Genomic DNA, 24,516 nt, shown 5'->3' with positions numbered 1-24,516 from the left:
TGCCTCCAGACCAGCTGCTCGCGCTGTTGTATCCTGAGTGATGATGAGGCTCTGAAAGGGTGTTTTGGGAACAGATGGCCAGGGGAGAGCTGGGGAATGTGCCAGCAGAGGGCTGGGCGGGCTGCCAAGGCCTGCGGTGACTGAGTGCTTGGGCTTCCAGCTCGCGTGCTTTCCCTGCCCTCTGCCCTCCGTGGCGCCAGCAGGCCTTCCCAGCGAGAGCTCGGAACATCTGGAGTCTGGGGCTGCCAGGAGGGGGGGCGGCCGCGGCGGCGGCGGGCGGGGGACCCTCTGTTCCAGCGGAGCTCCCATGGACTCACCACCGGCCCGCCTCGCAGCACAGCTAATCAAAACCACCGCGCCCGAATGGGAACCAGGCGCGCTCCCAGCTGCAGCCGGAGGCCGCCAGGCGGCTTAACCCGGTGTCAGGCCTCGCCGGCAGCACAGCGGGGCCGGTGACACCCCCCGCCCACCCCACCCCGTACCACCCCCAGCGCCACCGCCGGTGGGGTACTGGCTCCCCGCAGCCTGAGGAGGCCTCCGCGTGCTGCAGCCGGCTGCTCACATACACCGCGGCTCCGGCCAGGGCAGCCTCTGCCGGGCGCCACCTGGGCGAGGCCACCTGGGGGGCCGGGTGTCCCCCTCAGGGCCGGGGGCCGCCTCAGGGCCGGGGGGGGGGGCCGCCTCAGGGCCGGGGGGCCGCCTCAGGGCCGGGGGGCCGCCTCAGGGCCCGGGGGGGCCGCCTCAGGGCCGGGGGGGCCACCTCAGGGCCGGGGGGGCCACCTCAGGGCCGGACAGGCCTCGGGAGCTGAAGAGCTCGGGCTTTGGAACCAAGAGACAGACTTGTCACAGCTCCACCACGTCTAGCCAATGGCCTTGGGCAAGAGCCTTTCTCTCAGCCTCAGTTTCCCCCTGTGCTACGGGGCGCCATAGAGATGGGTCCTTACCACATAGCCAGTGTGATGGGAGGGGGTACGATCTATCAGCATTATTTCTGTGTGAAACCAACGCCGTGCACGTTCTCTCGCTGTGAGTCCGTGAACTTCAGAAGCCGAGGGATTTCTGGTTTGGCTGCACGCTTCCCTCCTTTAAGGTGCAGGAGCAGGGGTTCGGCCCAACGTGCTGACGAGGGAAGGACCCCCGCCCAGAACTGCCGGCCCTCACCTGCATTCTGGCCGCTCAGTCACTCACCCAGCCCTGGGGGCTGCCCTCTTCTGAGAAGTTCCCTCCGGGGGTTCCACAGAGCGCTATCTGGTAGCCGTACATTCGTGAGACCTCCTTTCTGGCACTCACAGAAAGTGCCAGCCCTTTCTCATAACGGAGGGATCTTGTTTGGTCCTGCCAGCCAAGGCGGCACAGAAAGCGTAAGCTCTCACGTGAGGGGTGAGAGGAAGGGGGTCAGAGAGTCAGGTGACATGCCCAAGGACACACCACTAGGAAGTGCCACGATCGGGACTCAAATGCAGGTCCCCAGCCCCCAAACTCCACAGGGCACCTACTTCACGGTCTCAGCGAGGGTCTCCCTGCTGTGCCTTACGTTAAACGGCAGCACCGCAGGGAGCCGAGAACAGCAGTGTTCTCTCCACCTGACCCCCAGCTACACAGACCTCTTCCTCCAGGTCCTGGAGGGAAGGAACAGCCTCTGCGGGGGCTTCTGGGGGGGGGGGTGCCCCGCTCACAGAGGCTCTCCCAGGGGCTCTCTGATGAGTCTGCATCCCAAAGGCTGATCAGTTAGAGCCTCAAAGGGGGGCTCTCACGCCCGCTGATGATTAGTTCTTATTCACTGAGAGGCCCTATGCACAGAATGTGTGCAAGGGGCTTGGCCCCCGGCTGCCTCTGCCTCGCCCCCCCCTCCCTGCCCCCTCCCCCCCCCCCCCCCCCCGCCGCGCCCACCGTGGCAGCTGCCTCAGCCCTCGCAGCCCCGGCTTTATCCAGAAGGTGGTCCGGAAGGACATCCGGTCTAATTAGCATATTATGCTTTTATAATATTATTATAGATGCCCGAGACCCCACGTTTCCATTCGTACACAGCACGTTAGGGATCTGTGAGTCCATGTCAGGAGGGGAGCGACTTGAAAAGAGGAGAGAGGAAAGCATCGCCCCCGCCTCCACCCCCTCCGTGGGACCGGCCCCCCGGGGGGCGTCTGAGGGCCGCTCACCTGGGAGGCTCCCCGCCTGTGATCCTGCCCGCCAGCCCCCGCCAGGCTGGTGGGCTCACGGTGTCAAATTGAGAGGAGAAACAGCAGCTGAGAGAGCACTCCGTGTTAGAGCAAGCAGCTGGTGACAAACGTCTATGTAATTGGAATGCCAGAAAAAATAAACTGCATCCATTTTTATGACAAGAAGGAAATTTGATGGTGATTTCCCACCTTCCGCCCCCCGTTTTCCCAGCATAGATGCACTCTGTGGGCTCTGAAAGCAAATGGTATTTAAGCCCGTAGCTCGGCCGGCGAACTGGGAAACACAGCCTCCTCTCACCCAGCGCACTTCCACGGGGGCGGCGAGAGCCCGGACACCCCTCTCCCCGGGGGGGCCCGCGCCTGGCGGGGGCACGCCACACCGAGGCCGCAGGGCTGTGGCGGGGAGAGTCCGTGGGGGGGTGTCGAAAGCAGGAAGCGCCACGCCTGGCACAGAACCCAGGCTCTGAGGGCACCAGGGGAGCTCAGTGCTCTGGGGCGCGGCACTGGGGTCTCCGCAGTCTCTGAGGGGACTTTGCTGTCCTGTGACCAGGTGAGGGACATGTTTCGTCATGTGGGTTGCAAAAGGGGCCGCGGAGACCTCAGCTCAGAGGCCTACCTGGGAAGGGCCTTAGAAATCACTTCCAGCAGCAGCTCACCCGACAGAAGGGGAGACTGAGGCCCCAATGAGGTGACTATGTGCACGGCAGGGGGGCGGAGCCGGGACGGGGCGCGCTGGGGGCACAAGAGGCCCTGCACACGGAGGGTGGGTGCTCTGGAGACTCCGCTCGCACACTCAGGGGCTCGGGAACAGCCCTCTGGAGGCCTGGGCTCGGCCACCCAGACAGTAGGCAGCCCTTCGGAACACTCGGATCCCTCGGACCCCGAGCCCCACACAACCTGCCACCTCAGCTTGATCCCAGGCCTGAAGCTAAGATGTCAGCACCTGAGACATTCTTCCCAAAGGAGCCAGGCCAGGCTCACGCGTGCCCCCAGCACGAAGGGCCTCCCCCACCCAGAGGTCAACAGGAAGAGGAAGGCGGGAGCAGAGGCAGCAGAGGGAGCAGAGGGAGCAGCGGGAGGAGCAGAGGGAGCAGCGGGAGCAGTGGGAGCAGCAGGAGTAGTGGGAGCAGCGGGAGGAGCGGGAGCAGAGGGAGCAGTGGGAGCAGAGGGAGCAGCGGGAGCAGCAGGAGCAGAGGGAGCAGCGGGAGCAGCGGGAGCAGAGGGAGCAGCAGGAGCAGAGGGAGCAGAGGGAGCAGCCGGAGCTGCCTGGCATCAGGCTCTCTGGCTCCCAGTCGCCTGCGGCGTAAGGAGCATCCTCAGGCCCCGCAGAGCCAGCCTTCCCCGAGGGTTCCGGCTACAGTCACATGGCCCGGGGACCCTGGTCACTGCCCGGGCCTCCGCCCAAGCCCTTCATTCAAGGCATCGGGATTCCTCTTCTCTCTCCCCATCTCCAACCCGGGGCCTGAGAGCAGCTTGAGTGCAGGAACTTACTGGCCTAAACTATGCCATCCATGCTGGTAGCTGTCGTTGTTAATGCTCAGTGGCTTAACATCGCTGGAAGAGGGGCCCTGGATTGCTGGGAGAGACTGAGGGAGATAGACAGAGGAGCATCACTGTGAGAATGAAGCATCAATAGGCTGCCTCCCCCAGGCTCCTGGACCCAGGATCAAAGGCGAAGCCTGGGTATGTGCTCTGACCAGGAACTGAACCCGCCACCTTCTGGTGCATGGGACAATGCTCCTGCCACTAAGTCACACAGGCCAGGACCCCTCCTCTCTGTCGCCTCCTTCTCCTTCCCCTCACCACCTCTCCCCTCCCCTTCCTCCTCTTCCTCCTTCTCCTCCTTCTTCTCCTCCTCCTTTTCTCTCCTCCTCCTCCTCCTCCTTTTCCCTCCTCCCCCTGCTACTATTCCTCCTCCCCTCCTCCTCCTTCCTTCCTCCTCCCCTCCTCCTCTTTTTCTCTTTCTCTTCCTCTCCTCCTCCTCCTTCTCCTCCTCCTTCTCTTCTTCCTCAGCTCCCAGGAGTTGCTGCTTTAAAAACAGGAGCTGCAGAGCCATGGCCCAGAGCCAGGTGCTTAAAGTGCATTATCTCCGGACGAATGGCAACGGGAGTCAGAGCCGAGCTCTCCAGGGCCTTCCACTCCTCCCGCCTGCCTCTCCGCTGGGCGGCCTCTGACACGGGCCTCTGCACTGCTGGGCTCCCACACGGGGCTCCTACCCCCAAAAGCACATCCTTCGGGGACCAAAGATGAAAGACTCACCGACCCAGGGTTGCGGTCCCCACCCCGTAGGAAAGGTCTGGGTGGGTAAAAGGACGCGCCTGCGGCTCAGGGCGAGCCGGGTTCACTTTAAATCCCGTTCTTAACACAGGACTGGAGGGACGGCCACGGGCCGAACTGCAAGGGACCGCAGGGGACCTGAGGCAACCTCCCCCGGCAGCCTGAGAGGATGGCCCGCCTTCCGGGCGCAGTGGCTGTAAGGGAGCGCCCGCGTGGAGCAGCTCAGTCTCCACCGCCCACCTCAGAGGTCATCCCCGTCCGGCTGCCATTCGTCCAGGACTTGGTTTGAGCCCATCGTGTACACCGACACATCTTCCAGTTTCTTCCTAGCTTTGCTTTCGTTCTCCCTCATGAGGATGTAAGCCAGGCCCCTTCCCATGTCCAAGCCCTCAGTGGCTGCAGGGGAGGGGGGAACAGGGGCTTGATCTGAGCCCCAAACCCATGCCCTCTGCCTACGGGGACTCTGGAGGGTAAAGCCCACTGTGCCCACCACAGTGCCCACGTGCTCAGCATAGAATTCCCCAGTGTGCAACTTGTTGAAGGTGCTCAATTGACACTGAATGAGTGAATGAATGAATGAATGAATGAATGAGTGAATGTCTAGAGACGCCATACCCCTTGGTGTGGTTAACAAAACAGAGGCCTACTCCAGCCACTCAGGTCCCCTGGGCAGGTCACTGGAGACCGCCCCTGAGGACACCTGGGAACTCACACCTGCCTGGGGACAGATTCGCAGGAGGCACGGCAGCAGGAGTGGGTAGTCCTGTGAGCCCCAACCTGCTGGGACAGAATGCGGGGCCTGAGAAGCCCCAGGAGGTCCCACAGCGCTGGGTCCGGTCCTGTCCTGTCCTCCCATCTAGCTCCTCCTGGCAGCGGTGTCTGCCCAGGCCCAGTACCTGGGAGACGGCAGCCCAGGACAGCCTGCCTGGTGGGAGGGTGAAGCAGATGGCACGCTGCCCAGTGCCCTTCAGGGGTGAGGCACCACCTCCTCTTGGAGAGTCAGACCGGAGAGGGCCTTAGAGATCGCTGACGATTAATCGTCCCTGTTCCTGTTTATCGACAAGGAAACTGAGGCTCAAAGGGGTGAAGAAGTGGGTCTAAGAGGACACCGCCGGCAGCCGGCAAGCCAGGACTTTGAAGTCAGAGCTGATGATGCTCTTAACCACAATCTCCCTCCTCAGTCTCCCAATCCGGGCAACGGGGAGGTTGGACCCGATGGGCTTTAACGTGGCTTAGATTTGAGGTGATTTCAGGGGAAACCAAAAGCATCTTCACCCCCACTCTCCCTTCGCTCCTCCCCTCCCAGCACTGGCCTCCTCCCCAGCCCAGGACACGGCTCCAATCTAGGAACAGGGAAGGGAGGGGCTGTGAGGGGAGGAACCGGGGGTGGAGGGAGGGGAACAGGAGCAGAGATGGGGAAAAGAGGCCTGCCCACGTTGTCCCTCCCGCCCTCCAGCCTGGCGAGGGCCAGGGGAGGTTCACAGACAGTTTACACACCGCCTCTGTCCCAGGGTGCTGCAGGAGCCATCCATCACGCCCTTCACGTCCCCGGTCCCTCTCCAGGGGAGGCCGCCCTGGGAGCAGCCTCGCCGCCACCGGCACTTCCGCTCTCACCCACTTGATGAAGAGTTCCTCTAATTGGTCCGTGTTAATCACTCCCAGGAATGCAATGTGCAATTACCACAGCGGCGAGGCTGGCCGAGAGGAGGCCCTCCCCGCGTAGGCAGGAGGGGCCATGGGGGGCCCCTAGCTTGGGGCCCAGGGCCCTCTGGGAAACCCGGAGGACCCCCCAGGGAGGACTGCTGGGAAGGGGGAGGGGAGGGATGGTCACGGGGAGGGGGAGGGCAGGCCAGGAAGGAAGGGACCATGGAGGGTGCCAGTTACAGCTCCCCACCCTCCTCACGGATGCAGACTCTCCCTCTAGCCTCGCGGGAACAGAGTCCGGAGGGTTTCCATAAACCTTGCTTGGCACGGCCTGGCCCTGGCCCCCAACTGGAAATGCTGGGAGCACGGGCCATCTGGGAACCACAGCTATGCCCAACACCTTTCCTCCAGCACCAGTTTCTCCAAACACCAGGCTTTGTGCAGGCTGCTCCCTCCGCCTCGTCCGCCTGGTGGCCTCCTGGCTGTCCTGCTGGTCCCAGCTCAAACACACTGACACCCAGCTGCCCTTTCAACCTCCCGTGGGCAGGAGAGGTAGCTGTCCCTCCTCCGCCTGGCCTTCCACAGCTGCCAGCACTGGCCTCACCGCACGGCCCTGCCCTGCCCGCCGGAGGGTCTAACCATCCTGGGAGGTGCGTAGGGACTGGAACCATCTGTTTATCATCGTTATGGACCTGCCCAGCATACTCCGACTGGGGCTCAGCAAATCCCTCCCGAGTGAGTGAGTGAGAGAGGGAATGAGTATTATCTCCCTTCATGCACAGCCTCAGATGACCCCCAGGCCAAGTCCGTTTCCCAAAACATGCCCGCGGGTTCTCAGGGCTCTCCTCTGCTCAGGGGATCCCGTCCTGATGCAGCTTCCACGTGGGGAACCAGCACCGGAGCGCAGAGGCTGAAAGGGGCTTCAGAGACAAATCGCCCTCGTTTCGGGGATAAGCAGACGCAGACCCAGAGGCCGGGGTGGCTGTCCAAGGTCCCCAGCAGCCCATCACCAGGAGCGGGGCCACGTGCTAATCCCAGGGCCGGGAGGTGCTCTGGAGCCGGGGCGACCCCAGCAGAGCTCCCAGAAGGGGCTCTCACCGGCCCTTTGGGAGCCTGGGTGAGCGCGGGCACCCCAAGCTCCTATCCCCCCACCCTAAGCCGTGGCACGCACCTTGCGCTTCTTGGCACGCCCCTCGGCCTGCAGGGTGCGGGTGCAGCGCTGCACACACTCGGAGAAGCTGAGGTTGCTGCGGTCGGCGCTGTAGTCGAGGTCGGCCAGCCGGGCCAGGGACAGGATGTAGTTGCAGGCGATCCTCAGGATGGCCAGTTTGGAGAGCTTCTGCCCGTACGAGTAACACGGCACCTGGTGGGCGAGAAGGTGTCAAGAGGAGCCGCCAGGGCCCCTGCAGAGCATGACCCCGTGGGGCAGCCGGCCAGGCAGGCCTGGGGCTGCTCACAGCAACATCGGCACCGCCTGCGAGGGACGGCTGGACAGCGGCGGCCCGCCTCAGCCCTCGGCCCGGGTTTCAGTCCCCGTTCTGAGCACCCGCACACACGTCTGCGCTCATCCACTCACAGACCCGGGGACGTGTACACACGAAACGGAGGCTCCGCTCATGCCCGAGAGCCGGTCTGAATGAAGCACAGCGTGTTCCCGCCACGGCAGAGCTCTGTCCCAACCTCCCCGAGAGGGATCTCTCCGAGAGAGCAGACATTTCTGATCGGCTCTGATATTCCTCCCATTCGTTCGTTCGTTCATTCATTCATTCATTCATTCATTCCGTGAGGCTGGCTTTGCTTGGCGCTTGAGGTTCTGACAATGAAGAATGTGATTCCTACCTCCAAAACAGAGTCAGGGACTCCGGGAACGTACGAAAAGGGAAGGTGACAGACAGGGCTCGGCGGGGGGGAGGGCACACACACGGTGGGCTTTCTTTTCCTTTTCTCCTTTTCCCTGTGCCCGCTGAACCTGAGACGCCGCTGGGCATACAACACGCGCATAATAAACACCTACAGCCCCGACCAGACTTGGCACATGTGCCAGGGACTCACCACCAACCAGACACTCACCAATGGCAGCGGGCTGTGTGCCAGGGGAAGGGAGGGAGCCTCTAATTTTTTGACACTGTCACCAGCAGTTGGGCTGCGTGAGCAGACACCTCGGAGGCCTGCAGCGGGGCCTGTGCTGTAATGTGGGAAGGTCACCGCGAGTGGCCAGGCGGGGCGCATCATCAGAGCCACCGCTGCCACGAGGTATCCTTCACCCGGGCGGCCCCCGAGCTCGCCCAGCCACCCAGGCTCCGGGTTTCCTCCCCTCTCTGGGCTCCAGGATCTGTACGCAGCACATCTATCTGCCCCTGGTATCTGGTCCCGATATCCTCATCCCAAGGCACGTCCATTCAACAAGTATTTAGTGAGCACACACACACACACCCACGCCAGCTCCTGTTCTGGGTCGGTGGATCTCTGCCGGGGACAGCTGTGTCCCTCGGGGGACAGTGAGCAATGCCTGCAGACATTCTTGATTGTCACTACAGGGGAGCAGGGGGGGTGCTACCGGCCTGTCGTGGGTAGAGGCTAATCCCCTTGCCCTGCACAGGATCCTACGTTGCCCCCACAGCAAGGAGCTACCAGGCCTAAATGCCAGCAGTGCTGACGTGAGAGGCCCTGTTCTAGGCCCTGGGGATAAAGCATCAACAAGATGGGCACCTCAGAGGGGGACCCGAATGTAACATTCACTCTGATCTCACTTTAAACCTCACTTTGTCCAGGAGCTTTCTCTGACTGCCCGCCTCCCCCCAACCATGAGGCTGAAGGTAAGTAAGGTGGAGAGGGGGTGCACCTGCCCTTGATAGTGCTCTAATAGCACCCCATCTGTCCTTCACTCCCCCACTCCCCCTCATTTAATGATCAGGCCCCTGTCTGTAGAGCCCCAGCCCAGGTCCTGCCCGTCACAGGCATCTGGAGGGGTCTGTGAATGAGAAAATGAATGAGCTGCCTCCATATTCACCAGGTGTCTCCAGGGTGTATAGAGCTGAGGTCCCAAACCTTCCCTCATGCTGGCAATGGGGCCTTAGCTGTTAGGCCTGGAGCTTATGCACACAGACCTCTGGTTCAACTCCTGGCTCTAGCTCTTCCTTGCTAGGGGGCCCTGGGCGAGTGGCAGAATCTCTCTGAGCTTTGGCGTCCTCGCCACCTTGCTAGCAGGACTGGCCTCACAGCCTGGTGGGGAGTCCATGCGATGGCACAGGCACTGCCCAGAGGAGGGCGGGATACAGCTCAGAGGAACAGCGCAGTCTCCAAAGAGAGGCTCCAGAGGGGCGAGAGGCAGGCGGCCTGCAGCCAGGACACAGCACCCGCTTGTCCCCCACCCCCTGGGGGTCCTGAGACGCCCCCACACCAGAAGCAAGGCTCACTGTCACCTTTAAAAAGGCTCCAGCAGCCGAGGAGTCGCCCCTCACCAGACTAGGAAACCCGGGGAGGGGCAGGGAGGTGACAGAGAGCGCGCCAGCTCCCATGCATTTCCCCTTCCGACCTCCCACTCCCAGCCCGGCCGCGCTCCAAACCCATCCAAGAAAAGCCGGCAGAACAATGCACTTTGCCTGTTCCCGACCAGAGGCCAGAGAATCCTGCTTTATCAACACGAACAAATAAACAGGTCCGTGGGACAGGCCTGCGAGGCCGGAGACAGGGCAGGCACCCCGGGGAGGGCGTGCCCGCCCGCGGCCCTGGACACGGGTCTGTGACACAGGCCCGCGCTGCGTCCACCGGAGGCCGCGCCGGGAGTGATTCAGCTCGGTGAGCCCTTGGCCCTTGAACAGCTGGCCGCCCTGCCAGCTGGGAGCAGGGATCTCGGGAGGGCTCTGCACACGGGATCCAGGGCGACTGCGCGAATACAGGGCAGCAGATAAGGTCAAGGCCGGCCTAGGGGCGGCTGTGCCAGGTTCGGGGCCAGGCCTGTCTCAGATGTGCCACTCTGTCCCACTGCTTCTGCCAAAGGCCACGGCAACAGGAAAACTAACTGTTGAGCTCTGGTGGCGTAGCTGGCACTGAGGGAGCTATTGATAAGGGGTTTTATCCCACTTAAAACCTTCCTCCCAGCCCGAGCTGGTCTGGCTCCGTGGATAGGGCGTTGGCCCGTGGACTGAAGGGTTGCAGGTTCAATTCCAGTTGAGGGCACATACCTCAGGTGCAGGCTCCATCCCCAGTACATGCAGGAGACAACCAATCAATGTGCCAATGTTTCTCCCTCTTTGTCTCCCCTCACCCTCTCTAAAACTCAATGGAAACATATCCTCAGGTGAGGATTAACAAAAACAAAACTTTAAAAATAAATAAACAAATAATGCCCCATCCCCCCCCCAAAAAAATATTATCCCATCTGCACTGAAGGAAGCAGAGGGGTGACATATTGGGCCCAGGTCACACGGCTAAGACCTGGTTGGAACCACACGCTTGTCTGGTGCCCAAGAAGGCACATGGCCACCAGGTTCTCCCGGCTCCCACCACCAGAGGAGGCCATCTACGGGACACCAAAGGCAACTTCTGGCCACATCCCTCCCCCTCACCCCCTGCCCGAGGGGGAACGAGGGGAGTGACGTGCTCCTCAGCCCACCAGGCTAATTCCAGGTCCTCTGGTGCCTGATCTGCAGGATGAAGCACCTGGGCCCTGACAGCCCAGCCCGGAGGCGCCCCAGCCCGGGCAGCGACTGCAGAGTGAGAGCCAATGGCAGGTTCTAGTTTTGGGAGGCCAAGGGCGTGAGGAAGAGCTGGTCTGATGCTGGGCAATGACCAGCAGTGACTCAGAGCCAGTGCCTCCGTTTCCTCATCTGTAGAGGGGGGCTGGCAACCTCTGCCTACCCTCCACGCCCCCTTGGACCAGGCCACCCCTTGCTGATAATGGTGTTCTCCTAAGGCGGACAGAGAGCTGAGGATCCTGACACAACCTACGTTCACCCCAAAACAGCCCCGACGGATAGAAAGCATCACTTCCGCTTCACAGGAGCACTGGGTAGTGGAGGACCCTTAGCGGTGGGAGACTTTTTGGGTTTGAACTCCCACCTTAGCTGGGCTTTTCCCAATGAGCCAGAAGGACCTGCTTGGAGGTTTGGACGGGCATCTACAGCATAAGGTGGGGAGGTGGGGAGGTGACCCTTCCAAGCGGCAGGCGGAGAGTGCTGGGCTGATCCCATGGGACCCCAGCCTTTGAGCATCCTCAGTGAGTCCCAGTGCCCAGCTACCCGCCGCCTGCAGAGAGCCCCAGGGCAGTGTCTGCCCATTCTGGCCGGAGGACACAGGACAGAGGAGGCAGCAGGGTGGCTTGGCTCCAACTCCCGAGGCTGCCCAACTTCCGGGAAAGTAACGGGACTGCCTTGTGCTCACTCCACAATAACTTTTCAGCTTCAGGGGAGCAAATTTGGGGGATTTCATGAGGTCCCATATGCCCTCAGAACATTCCACCCGCCCACCCCACGCTGGAGCCTCTCCAGGCTCCAGGAAACAGAGAAAGTGAAAAGGGCACTGGCCTGGGCGCCTGACCTTAGGCAGGCTCTGCCCCGGGCCGTCCACGTGACCTTCGGCAGGTCCAGAACCTCAGGGGACCTCCATTTCCTCACCGATAAAAGGGCACCGGAATCCCTGCGACCTCAGAATGGAATCGCTGTGGGCAAAGGCGGGAGGTGCCACGGAGAAGTCAAGCCGAGAACCTACCCAGTTCAGGAGGGGCCTGGAAGCCCGCTGGCCTCTGTGCCAGCTCCCGCCCACCCTTCCCCCAGCCCAAGACCCCCTCCTGGAAGCCCACCACGACTCCAGCCCTACCGAGCTCCAACATCGCGCCCAGGACACAGCTTAGCGGCTGATTTCATTTGGAACCACTGTGTCAGTTGAGTGCAGACTTCCTGACACAAAGCCCCTCTATACAGAGCGAGGTCCCTGTCAAGTTCTTCTGAAAAAGGTCCTTTAAAATCCCAACTTCCTGCACAGCAACGAGGCTAGACCCTGAGCATGTGAGTCTTAGTAATTAAGTCATGGCCCCAAGGCCAGATAGGCCCAGGCACAAATCCCGCCCTTGCTTGACCTCTCTGTCAGTGTCCTGTCCTGCCGATGCCCAACCACAGGCCCAATGCAAGGAGGCTCCGAAGCTGCCGCCCTGGTGGCTATGGACATGGCTGGAGGGGTCTGACGCTGAGGGGTGCAGGGGTGGGGGCACCATCCCCACAGCCCATCCTGGGCCACCCTGAGCCCCCTTGGTGAGGACCCCCGGGGAGACTCAAGGGGCAGCAGAGGAGGGGGCCCAGGCCCCACCTACGCAGCACCTCCTTCACGAAGAGGCACCCCAGCAAGTCCTGAGGGCTGGTCACTGATGCCTCGGGCCTCTGCCTGCCATTCCTCCGCCAAGGCTGAGGGCCTTCCTCCTTTCAGGGGGCACAAGCAATCTGCACACGTGCCAGGTGCCCCAAGGGTAAGCATCGTCTGTGAGCCAGAAGGTTCTGCCCCGCTCCTCACCCACCCCGCAAGGCCAAGCTTCCCCTCGGAGCCCCTCCCACCTGGCCCTGGAGCAGCCCTGCACATGGGCCAGGCCCAGCTGTGCACACATGGCTTTCACATGAGGCGCGGGGAGGGCCCTCCTATGCAGCTGGGCCGGTGGCATGTGCGGAGGCCTGACCATCTGCCCCGCACACCCACCATCTTGGCCTCACTGTCACGCACCCCCCAGACCCGAGGGCCCGGCCCCCATCCATCTGCAGGGCGATGGCTGAGCAGCCAGTCCCCGTGCCCCCTCCCTGTGAGTGGGATGGAGAGAAAACAGGATGGCTTCCTTGTGCCGAGGGCGGACAGCTCTCGGGCATTCAACAGACTGAGGCGCAGAGCTGTCAAGAGCCTGGGCACCGGGGGTGACTCGCTGACGCCGATTCAAAGCCAGGCTCCGCAATGACAGCGGCACACACTATGCGGGCAGCGGCCGCACCGTGCCACGGGGGCACCCGCACACTGGAGCCCAGCGAGCGGCATGCCAAGGAGGCGTGCCCTGCAAAACCCGTGAGGCTCCCAGCACCTGGCGTGAGCTCTCGGAACCACCGTCTCGCCACCTCCAAAACGGTTTCCTCCCTCTGAAAGAGGAGGCCAGCGGGAGAGAAAGGGCCCTGGACTGGCCGTCACAGGACCTAAGTGCCAGCCCTGCCTGTGCCCTGCTGCCCACCAGCTGTGCTGCTCTGGGCATGCGGCCTCCCCAGTCTGGGAAGCAAGGTGAGCAGATGGGCAGCCTTCTGTTGTCCTTCTGTCCTGAGAGGTGGGAGGCATTCAGTGGCAGGCTACTGACTGACGGCAAGACGGAATGGTCACTGGGCCCACCGCCCAGGGTCCCACCTGGCATGTGGCTCAGCCTGGTGTGGGTCAACGACCCCTCCACCCCAATTCACTGAGCAAACATCTTACCCAAATCCATGCGTGACACCTTGGCTCAATAGTCATGGGGCTTCCTCCCGCCCCCAGCAGTTCAATTCCCTTCCCATGATGGACACAGGCACCACTGCCCGCCCCACCCACAGAAGGAAGAGCAGAGTGCGGTCCAAAAAGAAGATCATGTTTTCTGAACCGTTTTGTTGCTGGCGAAAGCCCAGAGAGGTTGAGTAACTTCCCTGGAATCACACAGGAAGTCAGCTGCTGAGCAAGAAAAAAAAAAAAAAAACCTGGCTACTCAAACCATCCACCCCTGCCCTTCCCCATTCCTTCCCTGAGCAGGTAGGAGCAGGGGGGTACCAACCACCTCTTCCTAGATTTCCTTTCTCTCTAAGAAGATGAGAAGCCTAGAACCAGAGGGTAATCTTGTCTAAAAAGTGGAACTGTAAAACTGCCCTTCCCCCACCCATCCAACGCAAAAGACACTGTGGGGTGAGAGCGACCCCCACCAGCCCCAAACTGACAAGTCCCTGACCTCCCCAGACCTAGGCTCAGAAGGTCCCCAGCGAACCGGCCCCTCAGCAGAGCTGCCTCCTTCTCCGGTGGAGGGGATCCCCTGGGAAGGCTCTCCCCAGCCAATTCTTGAGGCCGCCCCTGGGGGGAGGGACCAGGCTTGTAGCCCGCGGCATTAAGGACACCAGGGCAAGGGGTGCAGAGCACAAAAGCAACCTGAGTGTAGGGGCACCTCCTGGGAGGTAGGGGCTGAAGAGGGAATGCGGGACCCTTCCATTCTGGCAATCCCAGGACTTCCTTTCCCACCCACCCACCGGGCAATCTTCCCCGACCCAATCAACAGCCGGCAGAGGTCTTCTCCCCTTCCCCGGGAGACAGATTCCCACATTCCCCCTGTCCACTCCCCGCCGCTCCCAAGGAACCAGGAGACACACACTCGCTGTCATAAAAGTTAACTGCGAGAGAGCGCTGAAGTCTGAGCGCAGGCAGGTCACCCCGCGGGGAGGGGCGGGCGGGGCGGGGACGACCAGAGCCTGCCCCAGGGGGACCTTCACCCCCGACTTTGCAAACTGAGAAACGTCCCAACGCTGTAGCAAAGGTCCCTACTCCAGGAGGACCCGAACCTGTCCGGGTCCTGGGGCCCTCCGCGCGGGGACAACTTGCTCCTCGCAAACACCCCTACCCCTCCATCAGTCCCCCGGGCACTCACCCACCCAGCCACCCACCCGCTCGGGCACCCTGCCCCGGGCGCGGGGAGGGTGTGCGGCTGCGGGCCGGTACCTGCTTCCGCAGCGCCTCGAAGGCGGCGCTGATGGTGTGCACCCGCGTCCGCTCGCGGGCGTTCGCCAGGAGCCGCCGGGTCTGCTGCAGGGCTTTGATCTCCGAGGCGGCGGCCGTGGCTTCGCCGGGCCGTTTCCTAGGCGACGCGGAGGCATCCGGGTGGTGATTGTAAATGACGTGTGAGATTGACGAGTAGGAACTTTCCCCGGGGCGCGCGGGGGGCGCGGGGCGCGCGGAGGTCTCCGGGGGCGCGGGGGGCGCGGGAGGCAGGGGGCGGGCGGGCGGTGCGCACAGCAGGATGCGGGGCCGCAGGCCAGGCTCCCGGAAAGGCTGCACCTCGGGACCCCCAGGTACCTGGCCCTGGGGTGCTGGCGGCGGCGGCGTGGGGAGCCCCGGACCCACAGCGCCCAGGGAGAAGCCGCGTCTCCGCGCCTCCAGGACCTCCGGCGCCCGGGCGCCCCCGCGCTCCCCCGCCGCGTCCGGGCCTCCCCCGGAGGGAACGGCCGGCGCCACCGGGGCGGGCACCGGGGTCGGGACGGGCTGCAGCCGCGGGGTCCTGTCCCGCAGCCCGTGGGCGGCCGCGGCGCCCAGCTCGGGCACCTCCAAGTCCAGTCGGAAAGTTTTATAGCCGTTCGCGCGCCGCGCCGGCTCCTTGCCTTTGCGCTTGAGCTTCTTGAGGCCGTTCAGCTCCTTCACGCACACGGTCTTCCACGGCCCGTCCTCGAGGACCGGGAGGTGCTTCATGGCGGGGGCGGCGCGCGGGGCGAAGGCGCGGGGCTGCCCGGGGCGCGCCCGCCGCGCTCCTCTGCACGCGGCTCTGCCCGCTCTGCCGGCGGCCGGCGCTCCCGGCGCCGCGGAGGCTCGCGCTCTCCCTGCTCCCCCCCCCCCCCCCGCCTCCCGCCCGCCCTCTCTCTCTCTCTCTCTCTCTCTCTCTCCTCTCTCTCTCTCCTCGCTCCTCTCTCTCTCTCTCCTCTCCTCGCTCCCCCGCGCGCGGGGCAGCTGCGCCGCCGGCTCCGCGAAGCTGCGGGGCAGCCCGCTCCCGGGCGCTCAGAGCGTCCTCTGCAGCCGCGGCCGCGGGGCCAGCGTTTCTGGAGCGCGCCCGCCGCGCCCCATCTGTGTTTGTTTAGCCTCAGTTTACACAGAAGCCCGGTCCGCCAGATCAGTCAGCGCCGCCGCCCGGGGAGCAGGCAGCTCCCGCCGCCGCCGCCGCCGCCTCCCAGCCCGGCCGCCCGGCCGCGAGCGCCTTTAAAGAAACAGGAAGCATTTTTCAAAACAGCTGGGCCGCCGGCCGCCTCCTTTGTCCGCGTCCTCTCTGCCTCCCCCCGCCCCCACCCCTTCGGCCGGGAGCCGGCCTCCCCGGGCTCCCCCTGCCCGCCGCCTCCTCCACGTGGGAGCAAGCGCTGCGCGGTGGCAGAGGACGGGCAGCTCTCAGCAGGACTGCCCGAGCACGTGGTGTCGGGGTCGTCGGCCCTTCCCCAAATCAGAGCTGGGCCTTCTCCACCCTGTCCTTCGACTTCGACTTCTCCGGATGCAGCATCGAACTTATGCACCTAGCACCTCACGGCCCACCCCTCCGCCCTAACTCTAACCCAGCAGGCTGGGGGCGGGAGGGGGGGGGGGCGCGATGGAACAGCAGTTTCTCCTGGAGTGTGTGAGGGCGAAGGGGGTGGTCCATGGGGGATAGAGAAGGGCTCTGGAGTGTCCTGAGACCCGCACTCCCACTGCAGCTCGACCTCTGTCTGCCACTTACTGGGGCAAGAAGGCCAGGGGCAGACAGCGTAGGTGGTGGGGAAACTGAGGCTCTGAAAAGCAGTGTCCTTTCCCATAGTCACACAGCAAGTCACACAGGCCTTCCAAAGCCCAATTGGGTGCAAGCTTCGGATTTAACCAGACTTAGCGTCTGTGAGAATCTGCAGTTACCTCACCCCCAGCAACCCACCAAGCCGGGATCTGCTCACCTACGAAATGTGGAGAGCATCAATGCCTAAGTCACTGTCCCACTGCAAGGAACCGGGCACCAAGGAGATAGTAGTCAAAAGGTAGCTTTGGTTAATATTATTCATAAGAGGCAGACTAGCTCTGGGCTCGAAACCCAGCTCTGTTACTTACGAACTGAGTGACCGTGGGCCAGTGACGGACCCTCTCTGTGCCTCTAAGGCTACCTTCCTCCCCAGTGCTTGTGAGGCCTCACTGAACGTGGTGTGCCGGCTGTTCCTGGGCCAGACAGCTCCCCCGGCCCTCAGGGTTTTATGCCATTCCCCTGGCGATCCCGGAAAGAAGAGGTCAAGCTAGCAGGCTCTCCTCCCAGACCCACCTCCCAAGGCTGCCCTGCAGAGCCAGCACAGGCGTCACTCCCCCAGGGACCCTTCTGTGGCGGCTCCTCCTCACCACAGCGCTGGTGGCTCAAAGCAGTTTGCAAAGAGAGGATGGACCCTTGACCTGGCCTTGGGCTCTGGCCTCTGCAGCCACTGGCATCTTCATCTTCGTGGTTTCTGCCCTGCACTCCCACCCCCAGACCGGGGGCAGTTTTCCTGTGAAAATGCAGGGCTCACGCCCTGTCCAGAGTCCAGGGGAGAACCAGAGCATGCCTTAGGGGGACCCTCGCCCCCACTTTGCAAACTAGGATACCTACCAGCGCAGTGACAAAGCTCACTGCTCCGGCGGGTCCCAAGCCTGCCTGTGGCACACAGAATCCTGGGAGGCAGGACGGGGTCTGGGCAGAGGGTTCGGGGGCAGGAGCGTAGAGCTGGGACTGGGAACCCGAGAGGGGTCTTGACTTTTCAACCATTGAGGCCCATGACCCTGGGGCAAGCATTTCATCCCACGGGGATTCTGTTTTCTCATCTGTCCTTGAGAACATTTCTGTCCAGCCAACCTCTCAGAGAAGTTGGGCGAATGAAAGGAGATCATGGATGTAAAAGAACTTGGACATTAGGCTTCCAACGTACACATCCCCATCCCCACAGGGACACACATGGAGGAGGCATGTACTTTTCTGATGATAGCGAATGCAAAACCTCATTTTTTCCATCGAGATGGGTTCCAGCACCATCGTGCGTTAGCTCCTCGAGGCCCCTCCTTCCCTGGACACGCAGTGTCTTCCTGCGCTTTATGTCCTGAAGGCCGGGGACCCTCATGCACGGCCTCTGCTCAGAGACCTCCCACACTCCCCTCTGCGGCACACCGCTGCTCCTCACCGTTTGGTGACAGTTCCATTCCCCGCCCCCACCCCCTCCTGGAAGCCTTGGCCGATCACTGGAGCCCCCTGTGGCCCCTGCTGGCCTCTGCACACGCTCATTCACAGGTACTGCTGCCACTTATCCTCCAGCGGGGCCCTGTCTGAGCTCCGGGCTTGTAAGCTCCTGAGAGGCCTGCTGTTTGCTTCCTGTCTGCCCCCACGGTGGGTGCCCAGGATACCTTTGCTGAAAGACAACCAGCCCGCATGCCCTTTACGTTCTCCAGATCCCAAGCCTGCCCACTCCTCATGCATCCAGCCAGTCAGTCAGTGGCAGAGCTGGAGGAAGCCAAGCCTCCTCTCCACCTGCTCAGGTACTCTCTGAACCTCAGTTTCCCCCTCTGTAAAGTGGAGATGATAGTAGTGTGCTGGCATGAGGGTTAAATGAGGCTGCATGGAGCATGGGGCCCAAAGCAGAATGAATGGTGGCCTTCAGCATTCATGTGGCACCAGGCGGTCTCACTCCATAGCACAGATGCCCAGGCTCCGTCTAGCCCAGCACCTGCCCCAGACTTGGGGTGCAGTTGCAAGTTGGGGTGTCCATGACTGTGGGGAGGAGGCTGCGTGTAGAAATCTCTGGCAAAACTGAAAATCGTCCCTGAAGAGGCTAGGCTATGTGCCAGGAAAATCACATGTCTCGGTTGGGTATTGAGGTCTTCTCATGCTTATCCCGAGCCCCTCACCCACTGCCTCAAAAGAGGAGGTGCTCCCTGAGATCCCACCCATGGGGTCCCAGGAGGGAAAAGGAGTGGGTGGGAGTGGCCAGATGTGCTGGGTGGAGGCAGAGTGGGATGCAGACCCGGCTCGTCTCCAGGGCATGCTTCTCCCCCCTTACCTTTCCGCCTCTCCTGCTGGCCAGATGTTGGCATCAGGCAGCCCAGGAGGAATCTGCTCTGCCACTTATAGGTTGTGTGACCTTCAGCAAGCAGCCCCTTGCCCTCTCTGAGCCCCGGCTTGTCATCTGGGCATTATCCTTTTCGTCATTAGACGGAAAGGCATTTAGGGGACAGGGGGCAATCTGTAATGGGCCCAAGTGATGGGAAGAGTCCGTGTTGGCACTCCCAGCCTGCCAGGTGGCAGACCTTCAAAGCCGGGTCTACCTGTCCGCAGCCCCCTGTCCGCTTCAAACCTGGGGCTTCGGATTCTGCCTCCTTGAGAAGTGGGAAGAGAGCCCAGCCAGGCAGCGCCCCCTGGTGGCATGACACTGCCGGGCCTGCACTCAACACTGTGGTCTCCCGGCAAGGAACTGCTTGTTGACTGTGGAGCCAGGTTCACCGCCCTCCCTGCAAGGACAGTAATACGGATTTCGTGAATTCATAGAGTTGCCAGGATGAAAAGGCTCTCATGGTTTCAGGTGGTCTCACTTTCTGCTTTGTCTGGGATAATGCAGACCCACCAAGAAAAAGCAAATCCTACGTTAAAAACATCCCCCACTGACTCAACGGTTCGAGGCTAGCATGATGGTGCCACTGGGAGGTTCCACAGCCCTTGGATGGCTGGTCCAGGGAACAGTAAGAAAACTGAAGAAGGGAGGGGAGGCAGGGGCTTAGGGCTTAAGCCACTGGGAGCAAATGCTGGAAAGCCAGGCGGTAATAGTAACCGCCACACTTCACCAAATCCTTAGGACAACCCAGGAGGCAAACCCATCCTGCAGGTAGGGGATGGCACTCCTAGAGGGAATCCTTGCCAACTGAAAGGAAATAACGAAGTGGCATTTGCACCCAAGCCAAATAGCTCCAAAACCTAAGCTTTGAACCGTGTGCTTCACTGCCGCTAGCAGGAGGAGGGGGCGTAACCGGGCCACATATGGGCCTGGCCTGTTGGCAGCCTGGCTGTGCCTGCGGGTGCTGCCAGCCTGGGGGAGTTCTCTGCTGCCCACCTCTGCACGGAAGCCGCGGTCTCCCTATGGATCCGGGTGCCCCTCCACTCCTTCCGGGAAAAGGTCAGGTGGCAGAGGCACCACCTCTGGACATTCAAGAGTCTCAGGCACATGGATCCCAGATCTTGGCACCCAGGCTGGTGCCGTTCGGTGGGTGAGGGCAGGACAGCTCTGCAGGGTGGCATCGGTGATGGCTGCCTTCTTGGCCAGGTGAGATGAAGCTCCACATCCCTGAATCCGGGGTCCCTATTTCTGGTTTCAGATGGTTCCAAAGTGGGTGCGTCACCCATGCGAGGCAGGGAGAACGAATAGAAAGTAGACTGGCAGAAGGAAGCTGAACCCATGTGGTTGGCGCCCCCTGGAGGTGTACTCGCAGCAGCCCTGGACAGGACCACCCACGGGAGGGAGCAGAAAGGAGAATGCCATCCGCCTGGTGGCCCCCAAGTGAGAGTACCCACGCTGCACCATTACCATCAGGATGTTGGATCCGGAGGTGGGGCTGAGGCATCCAAGCTGAAGCTCCTACACTCCAATCTTCACTCTGCCTTCCGCTGTCCGTGTGGCCATGCCAAGTGCCAATTATGGAAAATAGAGAGTTTGGGGCTGGGACAGAGGCTGGATAAGGGGACAGAGGGCGGATGAGGGCACAGGGAGGATGAGGGGACAGGGTGGATGAGGGCACTATGGAAGGGAGAGAGGGAGGCCTCAGCACCCCTTCTCGGAGGCCTGCGGGGTGCCCCTTCTCAGCAGTGCGTGTCTCTGCTGTGACCGGGCAGGCTCCCTGTAGAGCGTGTGGCTGTGGGGAGGGCCCGGAGGGAAGACGGTGCTCCGTCAGCAGTAGGGGGATCCTGTGTGCTGAGCAGACAGGTGCCAGGTTTCCCCGCAGCTGGCCAGGTGTCCTGTTAAAACACAGGACATGTCACGTCATTCCTCTGCCCCAAACCTCCCAGGGACTTGCTACTTTTTCTCTGATGGGTTAGGACTGTGATCGGCAAACCGGCTCGAGAGCCACATGCGGCTCCTTGACCCCTTGAGTGTGGCTCTTCCACAAAATACCACGGCCTGGGCGAGTCTATTTTGAGGCAGTGGCGTTAGAAAAAGTTTAAGTTTAAAAATTTTGGCTCTCGAAAGAAATTTCAATCGTTGTCCTGTTGATATCTGGCTTCTGTTGACTAATGAGTTTGCCGACCACTGGGTTAGGAGATACCATCCATTTCTATTCTCCCAGCATCCCCGGGAGTGGCATCTATGCCTCCACCCCCGTGATCTGGGCTGACGAGCAGCTACTTTGGCTGCTGAAGCCGCAGAAGGGAGGAAGTGCTGTGCTTTTCGGGGACTGGCTGATTCCGGCCACCGGGAGCCCTTCGTCGGCACAGGAGAAGGGCCGGTTACCATGCAGGAGTGAGAGGCCACCTGGACACCTCCATGGCGCCAGACCTGCGGGTGGAGCCTTCAGATGCCTCCGGCCCCAGCCCCAATCTGACTGCAGCCGCATGGGAGAACCAGAGCAAGATCCACCCAGCGGAGCCCAGCGAACCCCCAGAACATGGGAACAAATACTAACTTACATGTTAAGCCACTGCCGTGTGGGGTGGTTTGCTATGCAGCAGAGGCAAACGGGAGCATTGGAATGAGAGCCAGAGTTGACCTCTGGTCCCCCATTCCTCTCTGACCTCAACCCCTCTGCTCTTTCCCACCCCCATCCACCCCACCCATCGTTCTGCTCCCACCACACTGCGCTCCTTTCCACGCCTCAGACCTACCCAACAATTCCTCTGCCTCAGGGCTTTGCGCTGGCAGTTCCCTTTGCTGGAATGCGCTATACCAGGTAGCCAGGCTCATGGCTCACTGCCTCACCCACGTCTGCCGTTTCTATGTTACCTTCTCAGTAGGCCATCCCTCCCTGAATGCCCCATATAAAATGTGCACCCTCCCTCTTCAGTATTCCCTGCCTCTTCCCTGTTTTAAGAGTCATAAAAATAGTTTTAAGCACTAACCACTGTCATCTAACTATATATATATATATGGTGTGTTTGTTTGTCTCCCCACTAGAATGTCAGCTCCATGAGGGCAGGGATTGTTGCCTACCTTACTCACTGCTTTACCCCGGCCTCCAGTCCCTCATACACAGTAGGCACTCAATAAGTACTTGCTGAATGAAGGAAGGCCCACTGCTGGGTTTAGACCAGGGCTTGCTCAGCTATTCAACCAGCCACTTTGATAGAAGAAACCAGTGGATCCAGAGACAGTTCAATCGCTTCACAAGAACAGCTGCTCTGACCCCCAAGAACCGGTGGCCATGTCGAATTCACTCGTCGAATTCACTCTCTTATCTCTGACTTTGGGTCTCCCTGGCTGATCAATGGAGTGGAGCCAATAAGTGCTAATCAATAGCCGTTCGTTCATTTGACAGGTCTTAGGCTGAGCCTTACATGGGACTGAGACAGAAAAACCAGGAGTCTCCTGTAAGGAGCTCAAGCGCCGAGGACAGATGATCCCCATCTCCAACTGGGCCCGCCTCTGCCAGTTCAGCACACAGGTGTAGAACGCCCACCGAGGCTGGGGGTGCAGCGGTGGGTGAGCACGAAGCTGCCCCTGGGAGCTGAGACTCCGGGGAGGAGACACGGTGCCCCCGCCCCAGGTCCAGGAGAAAGACAATCCAAGTCTGACAAGAGCTGTGAGACCAGGACAGGGTGGTGCATGCCGCAGGGGGCGCTGGGGGAATTCCGTGTGTGGAGACTTCGGAAGAAGGGCATTTGAATGAGGCTAGGACAGTATTTGGCAAATTCATCAGTCCACAGAGCCAAGTATCAACAGGACAACGATTGAAATTTCTTTTGAGAGCCAAGTTTTTTAAACTTAAACTCCTTCTAACGCCACTTCTTCAAAATAGGCTTGCCCAGGCCGTGGTATTTTGTGGAAGAGCCACTCTCAAGGGGCCAAAGAGCCACAGACCAGGCCGTGGTATTTTGTGGAAGAGCCACTCTCAAGGGGCCAGAAGGGCTAAGAGGACAGTAGGATTTGGCCAGAAAGACCACTTCCCTGACAGATGCCTGGCTTCTCTTCCCCCCTCCCCCCAAGCCTCTGCCGCTATGTCACCTCCTCGCCCAGACCGCCCCTAAATGCCCATTTACAACAGAACCGCCAGGCCTTTGCACCACGCCATGGTCCGTGATGCCGCCCAAAGGAGCTGGGGAGTGGCAGGGAGGAGCCGTTGGCCCAGCGCCGGTTCTTCCCGTTGCCAGGTAAGACGGCAGGAGAGAGGGGCGCGGCAGGGCACAGCCCGCGCTGTCGAAGGTTCGCTAAGAAGCGACAGGATGCCTCAGGAAGACCTGTCCATGGAGGAACACTCCCCCTAAGGAGGTAGAAGGGCTGCCCAGACCAGCCACGTCTCAGAGCCTCTCCTGACCAGCACCCGACTTTCCCCGCCTTCTCCCCCTGACACTAACTGCCCCCACATTCCTTCCTTCCGGTGGCTTCTCACCGGAGCCCAGAGCCTCTGCTGCTCTTCTCTGCTCCTCTTCCAGGCCCTGCGGGCTCTGTTTCAGCAAAACCGTCTTATCCCTCGTATGAATTTACTGTTGTTCTGTGAATTTCATCACCTTTGTGATTTGGTTTATTAATTTATTCATTGGTGTTGGGTTGCAGTCACATCAAAATTAAAAGTCGAAGGCGTAAGGGCATAATTGTGTCCTAGGGACTGGGGACAGTGTGCTGCCTGTTAAGACAGGGGCCCATATCACTCTGGCTCCAGGAGCTTGGCGAATGCTCGTGGGATTTTCCTGCAGCGTGGACCTGCTGGTCCGGGTGTGAGAAATGCCTCCTCTTCCCAGGACCCGTTACATACCCATCCTTCTAGTCCACATGTGTCAAACACAAGGCCCGAGGGCCAAATCCAGCCCGCCAGGCCTTGCAATGTGGCCCGCACCGCGCTGTCATCACTGCACTCCGCTGTCAGTTTATGACATTGTCAGTTTATGACTGTTCAGTAAACCATTCGGCCCGCGATTTAGGCTGGATTTTAGATTTTGGCCCCTTCTCTGATTGAGTTCGACACCCCTATTAGTCCCTGCTTCCCTGTGACCCAGCCCCTGCGAACCTCCGTTTCTTCATCTGTAAAATGGCAAGAGTGAGGAGGAAGTGAAGCCTATGTACCTCAGGCCCCTCCCATTCCTGGTCTCTTTTTTCTTTTTTCTTTTTTTTAAATATATTTCTTTATTGATTTCAGAGAGGAAGGGAGAGGGAGAGATAGAAACATCAATGATGAGAGAGAATCATTGACCAGCTGTCTCCTGCACACCCCCCACTGGGGATTGAGCCCACAACCTAGGCATGCGCCCTTGGCTGGAATTGAACCTGGGATCCTTCAGTCCGCAGGCTGACGCTCTATCCACTGAGCCAAGCCAGCCAGGGCCATCCCTGGCCTCTTAGCATCTGTCTTGTCTCTTCAAACTCCAGAGCGAAGTGGGGAAAGGCACATCCCCTCTGAGAAAGAGAGCTCTCCTCCATGTGCGCCTCCCCTGCAGGCAGGACAAGCTCTCTCACGGAGCCAGCAAGCCGGCTGGACCGGGGGAGCGGGCCCAGCCGGGGGGCGGGTGGGGAGCAAGGGGCTC

General features: G+C 61.1%; 1 protein-coding gene across 1 annotated transcript in view; it reads right to left on the bottom strand.

Annotated features, from left to right (window-relative positions):
• Positions 1–16,121, bottom strand: part of ATOH8 (atonal bHLH transcription factor 8) — a 31,964-nt gene extending 15,843 nt beyond the window's left edge. Inside the window, exons 1-2 of the mRNA XM_084900283.1 lie at positions 14,790–16,121; positions 7,270–7,461 (exon numbers count right to left, since the gene is read on the bottom strand). Of these exons, the coding sequence (XP_084756409.1) occupies positions 7,270–7,461; positions 14,790–15,533 (936 nt within the window). The 5' untranslated portion in view covers positions 15,534–16,121. The remainder of the gene's footprint in view (positions 1–7,269; positions 7,462–14,789) is intronic.
• Positions 16,122–24,516: the final 8,395 nt, after the last annotated feature.

The sequence above is a fragment of the Pipistrellus hanaki genome (genome assembly GCF_964339955.1).
Source record: "Pipistrellus hanaki genome assembly, chromosome: 12".
Classification (NCBI taxonomy): domain Eukaryota; kingdom Metazoa; phylum Chordata; class Mammalia; order Chiroptera; family Vespertilionidae; genus Pipistrellus; species Pipistrellus hanaki.
This window is presented reverse-complemented; position numbering and strand designations above follow the sequence as displayed.